This window comes from Typopeltis vanoorti, chromosome 6 (genome assembly GCF_054136105.1).
Source record: "Typopeltis vanoorti isolate ZY-2024b chromosome 6, IOZ_Tvanoo_1.0, whole genome shotgun sequence".
Lineage (NCBI taxonomy): Eukaryota > Metazoa > Arthropoda > Arachnida > Uropygi > Thelyphonidae > Typopeltis > Typopeltis vanoorti.
In genome coordinates, this window is record NC_143554.1 from 109,404,715 (window position 1) to 109,410,714 (window position 6,000).

General features: G+C 36.3%; 1 protein-coding gene across 1 annotated transcript; it reads left to right on the forward strand.

Annotated features, from left to right (window-relative positions):
• The first annotated feature begins 489 nt into the window (after positions 1-489).
• Positions 490-2,638, forward strand: LOC150105792 (thiol S-methyltransferase TMT1A-like). Its single transcript, XM_090394560.1, has 2 exons — positions 490-861; positions 2,405-2,638. The coding sequence occupies exons 1-2, from the start codon at positions 490-492 to the stop codon at positions 2,636-2,638; spliced, it is 606 nt and encodes a 201-aa protein (XP_090250686.1).
• The last annotated feature ends 3,362 nt before the right edge of the window (positions 2,639-6,000 follow it).

Consider the following 6,000-nt stretch of genomic DNA (forward strand, 5'->3'; position numbering starts at 1 on the left):
AGAAATTACGTCTATGGGGGGAGGGGTGAACTCTCTAACCAATTGTGTTTCGTTAGTGTGTGTACGTTCTCTAATCGGGAAACTTGAAGTGTTTACCGATTCGTAATCATGTTTCCTTAAAGAAGTAATTTTTCTCTTTTTTCCAGCTTGCTCTTGAGAAAAATGCAATTGAAATGAGGAAAAAAGTGATCTTGCAATCAAACAAAGTAACACGCACTGAGTTAGTCGAAACCAGTTTTGTACACTTCAGTATAAAATCAGCATCGTGGATGAAAGTTCAGGTATTTGAGACATCGCTGAGTTAAGCCTGCCTTTATAGTTGCTTTTTCAATGAAAAGAAAATTGGAACTTGCCTTGAATTTTTTACACATTGTGTTTGCATGGCTATTGGCATGCACTGTTCTATTGCCTTTCGTCATAGCCTTATTGGTATACAAGCCACTGAGGAAATGTTGGTTTGCAGCAGTATATTCCATGGTATTAATTCCGATGTCAACTAGGTATTTAGTACCTCTCCGAAAGAAACTGTTTGCTACGGTTGATTTGGAACAATTAACATGGAAAAAGGATGGTCCTTTAAAAATAGTGGAAATCGGAATTGGAAGTGGAGCCAATCTCCAGTTCTACCCTGATAATACCCTGTTAACTGCAGTGGATGTGAACCCTTATTTTGAAAAATATTTTCGCACAACCGTGAAGGATTATCCACATATTCGACTCGATAAAGTTGTAATCGCTGGGGCCGAAAACATGTCTGAAATTCCAGATGACAGCGTCGATGTGTTAGTGGCCACGTACGTCATGTGTTCTGTGAAAGATGTCAGTCAGTGCTTGAAGGAAATCAAAAGAGTTCTCGTTCCGGTAAGAAAATACATCGAATTATATGATTTAACCAATTTTAATTATCTTATAATCACTTTCAATTCGTTGTTAAATTAACCGATAAATATATTAATGTGCAAACAGTTAATTGATATTTTTTTTAATGCAGGCAAATCATACTTAAAAAAGATTGTAAACCACTAGTATTTTAATTATTTTTAACCTAGATTAATCAAGATGCACGCTGCTTGGAAAGAAGTCGACATACATCCCAATGGGCAAGGTGCATCGTGCAATGTAACGAGCTACCTGTCTGCAGACGATTTAAATTGGAGGAATATGATGCTCCCAAGTCAGAGGAACTGCATCCAAGTGAGATGGCTGTGAATAAGGAACTGACGGAGTTTGAAAGAGGCGTTGTGATAGGATGCCATGCTGCAGACCTATCTCTTTGACAAATTGTTGATAAAGTGTACCATCCCAGGTCAACAGTCAGTGATATTATACTGAGATGGAAGCGCAGGGAATCAACTGCAAATGCTGCCTGCAGCGGACAACTACTTCACTCACTGAACACCACGCTTGTAGTGCGTTAGGAAGGATAACATGTAAAAACAGCCATTCTTCGGCAGACACGTTGAATGCGGAGTTTAAGGCATTAATGGGAAGATGAAACTGCAAAAAAAAAAACATTCAGTAAAAAGGCTCACAACATGGGTTTCCATTGTAGAACGGTATGCGAGTCCTACATTACCGAATCAACATGCGAAATCGTCTTCACTGGTGCAAAGAGCGGGTACAATGGCGTGGAAGTTGAATCAGGCTATACCTGATTCAATGGCGACGAATCAGGCTATACCCCCCTCTACAGAGCAGATGGGCGATGTAGGTGTGGTGAAGAGCCGGTGAACGTCTCTTATTAGGGTGCGTAACCCAAAATATGAAATTAGGAGGTAGCGGCATGATGTTATATGGTCCTGTTTTCCCTGTTTTGGTCTCGGATCTCTGTTTGTGGTGCCACAAACACTGAATTCTGAGCGGTATGGTATCTGAACATTCTGGACAATTAAATGCTTCGTACATTGTCGTGTCTATGGAACTCACCATTGTCTCATTTCACAAGACAAAGCAGTGTTGTCATTAGTTTTCTGCTGCTGTAACTGCGTGTTTTCGGAATATGAATTTAACCACACTTGACTTGTTTCCACACAGTCCTGATCTCATCTGTTGGATGAACTAAAATGTGTCGGATGGGGGTTAAGGGACATCAGCCCTACTCAGGACTGAGTAGCCCTATTCTTCCTTTGGAGACCATTCTATGGAACTTTCTTTCTGTACGAAGAATGGTCCAAAATTTCCATTGATCGCTATCATAGGCTTGTGGAAAGCATGTCCCTGTAGGATTGCTGCAGTCATCGCAGCGAAATGAGGTTCTACATGTTATTAATATATATATATGTATATATATATATATATATATACATACACACACACACACTGGAGTATGTAATAATTCTTTTTTTTTTGAGTATTTATTACGATGATTTTGTTCTAAATAATGGTTTAATTTCTTTCCCTTTAGGGTGGAAAGTATGTTTTCTTGGACCACGTAGCAGGACCGAAGAAAAGCTGTGGATTATTTTTACAGAGGTTACTGGAGCCACTTTGGAGTCTGTGTTCAGCAGGCTGCCATTTTAGACACGTACGACCTCTGGTGGAGGAAGCCGGCTTCTCCGAGTTGGCATGCGAAACAGCAACGATGCGAATTCCTTTAATTTACGTCCAGTATAATTTGTTAGGCATTGCAACCAAGTAGCAAAACGGTCTTCCATATTCAGGCTGGTAAGCATTATACTGTAGTATGGAAATATCTCAGAATTGCTATGATTTAATTGTTCGACACATACGGATTCAGGGGAAGAGTTTGGTATTGTTATTTTAAGTCATTTCTTGTCAGCATTATTAAAGATTTTTCTATTTTGTTTCAGCTGCATTTGTGTCACCGTTAAATGACAATCTTTATAAAATCAGAACTACTTCGAATTGTGTATATAATTTCTATTTTTCAAGTAACAAATAAATAGAGGAAAAATGTGTTATGTTCAGAAATTTGTCTGCTTTTATTATATAAAATAGTTGTGTCCAAAAATCGACTTATTGAAATGAAAAATTTGTTAAAATATGTCAGACTATTGTTTATATCTGTGGGAAATGAAGAAATTGATAATTTTCAACAGAAATATTTGAATTCGCTTCAAGGCATAGAGATTTTTCCATGTTTTAATTTACGAATATCAGTTTTTTAAAACTAATTTCGAATTATTGCTGCAATAATATATTGCGTTCTAGTTAATAACCACACGATAGCGGCAGCTGTTTCCGGATGTGATTTACAATCCATTGAACATTTGGGCTATTTCTGATTGGTTAAGGTTGGAAAGACCGACTTTTCTTTAGACTCCAAAAGTTAGCTACGGTTAAAACTACATCGCCCACTCCGTTTGCAGAAGAAAGGCGTTAGCAGATTTATTTTATTTTTTAGTATTTCAAACTAGATAATTCGGAATAATTTCTGGAAATGTTTGACGATGTAATCTCGTACTCATTATTAGAATAAAATCCAATTAAACAAAAAGAAATGTGATTACGTATCATACAGTGATACACAAAGAACATCACTACTTACAAAATCGAAAATGGAACCAATGATTTGCTATTAAAACTTGGCAAAATCTTAATAGCGAATTTATTATTATTATTATTATCATCATCATCATCATTATAAGGAATAGTATGGTTCCATTTTCGATTTTGTATAGCGAAGTTCTTTAATTATCACTGTGATACGTAATCACATTTCTTTTTTGTTTAATTGGATTTTATTCTGATCAGTCACAAGGAATTACTTCAACATCACCTATCGAAACAACAGAGACACATATCGTATAACACGACTTACAACAACTCTCTACATCCCCACACCCTTCAACAACTCATACGGTTCTTCTGTGAGATCACATCAGATACCAACGCAAATCAACAACCTACCAAGAAATTTAAAACACAGATAACTACAGAACATTAAAACAAAACTCTGGAAAATATACCAACAAAGTTAATATACCATTAACACTAATATACACATCACAAATCAACGGAATTCAATGGCAACATCCCATCCATAAACAGTAACAACAACATAAATAGTGAAGGCTAAATCCCACTCTCTTCATAAAAGCTAACAAAAGCTTCGTAGTAGGTGGGATTAATCCGCCTCATTCATCTACACGTAATCCTCATAATCAAAGACTGCAGATTATGTAATAAAACAGTCAGTAAAGTAATGAAGTAAACAATAATGATGATACTGATATTTAAAAAAAAATGTGTATATGTAAATAGGCTGTATAATAATAAGCTATGATATTGATATTTAAAAAAAATTATGTAGATTTATACTTAAAGAAATCACTGTACTCCACATTTGTACTGAACAGAAAATGTTATAATATACTTTATTGTATATATATAAATACTCTGTATGATGATAAATAAAATGTTATTACAGTTAAAAAAAAAACGGTAAGAATATGCAGCATAATCAGCTCGAAGGTGTCAAAACGTTTTAGAAAGTATAAAACAAACAAAAAACTTATAAATGGATGATGGAATGTCGTAATAATAAGAAGGATAATAACGATACATAAATGATTCAAAAAAAATACTCAGAACGAAATGTGGAAATTCAACAGATCGCATATTAGAAATGCTCACATGTGAAGGTACAATATATTATGTAACATGAATCCTACTCTGACTCCTAGAGTACCCACCTTATTGACTAACTGCCCTCTAAAGATATTTTTCTTTAAAAAGGCACTTCGTGTTATCCTCCTGTTATCAATTTTATAATTATCTCACCAGGTAGTCATACTTTCTTGATGCTCGCCACTGTAGTGAATTGTGGTTGATTGTACTTTTGTTTCATGGCCGAAGGAACTATATATCTTAGAGATAGAGATATATCTTTGAGATATATCTCTATATTTTTTAAGTCTATTAATTTGTGCAGAATTATGTTTCACAGAATAATAATAATAATATTTTATCTTAAAATTTTATAAGTTTTAAGATAAAATATTAAAACTTTATTAGGCTGGCCTGTGTAGCTCAGTGGATGTGGAGTTTGCACACCACGGCGCTTGGTCGCACGAAGGAAGACTTGCTTTTGAGTCTAGTTGGCAACTGGAGGAAATTTGTCTAAGCCTTTTTTCGACCCGTTCCCGAGTTAGTCGATCTCTGGCACGGGGCAAGCGGATTTTTCCTCCCGAAACTCGGTTGTCCCATTAACTCAAGAAAATCGACCGTAGAACCCACATCATTTCAGACATTAAATCCGAGTGTTAGGGTTAGGGACCACGAGATGGCACTTGTTGAGCCGTCTCTCATCACTGCGTGACGCTTAATTAGTGATAGCCTTAAGGCAGCTATCTCTGATTGGGTACCGATGGAGATTGAACTGCCCACTCAGTCTCCAAAAGTTAGATAGGGCTAAAAACGGCCTCGCCTACTCCCTATATACAGGAATAAAAAGGCGTTAGCTGATTTTTGTTTTTTTAAACTTTATTATTTATTTACTGAAATAAAGAGCCAAAAGGCTTCACTTCGGCGATGCAAAATAATATAAATTAAGTGGATATTAAATCCAACATTATTTCAAAGCTGAATACAGAAACTATAAAAGTTTCGTGCGAAAATTGACCACAGTGCTTGCGGGAATACATTCACCGCCATACTATTAGTTGCCCTAGCCTAGCCTTATAGGAGGCGACTAACCCTCAAAGCGCCCCTATATTCGTCTCCTGTTGGTTCATTTTTATAAGATTTCACTAGGAGGCGAAATGCCAAATCGAGCACATACTACAAAAAATAACGAAAAAAAAAATCTTCAAATAGAGGGAATACCAATAGAAAAGACAGAAGACTTAAGCGACATAGTGCAACTGATTGGGAAAACAAAATTGGCATTCCCGTCGCAATCACAGACATCGCCTCTATTTATCGAGGCCCACAAAAAAAAAAAAAAAAATGAGAGAGAGAGAGAGTGACTGCCACCAATCATCGCCCGTTTTACCATCAGAAGTCTGAGAGACCGCATTCTTGCAGCAACCAAGAAAA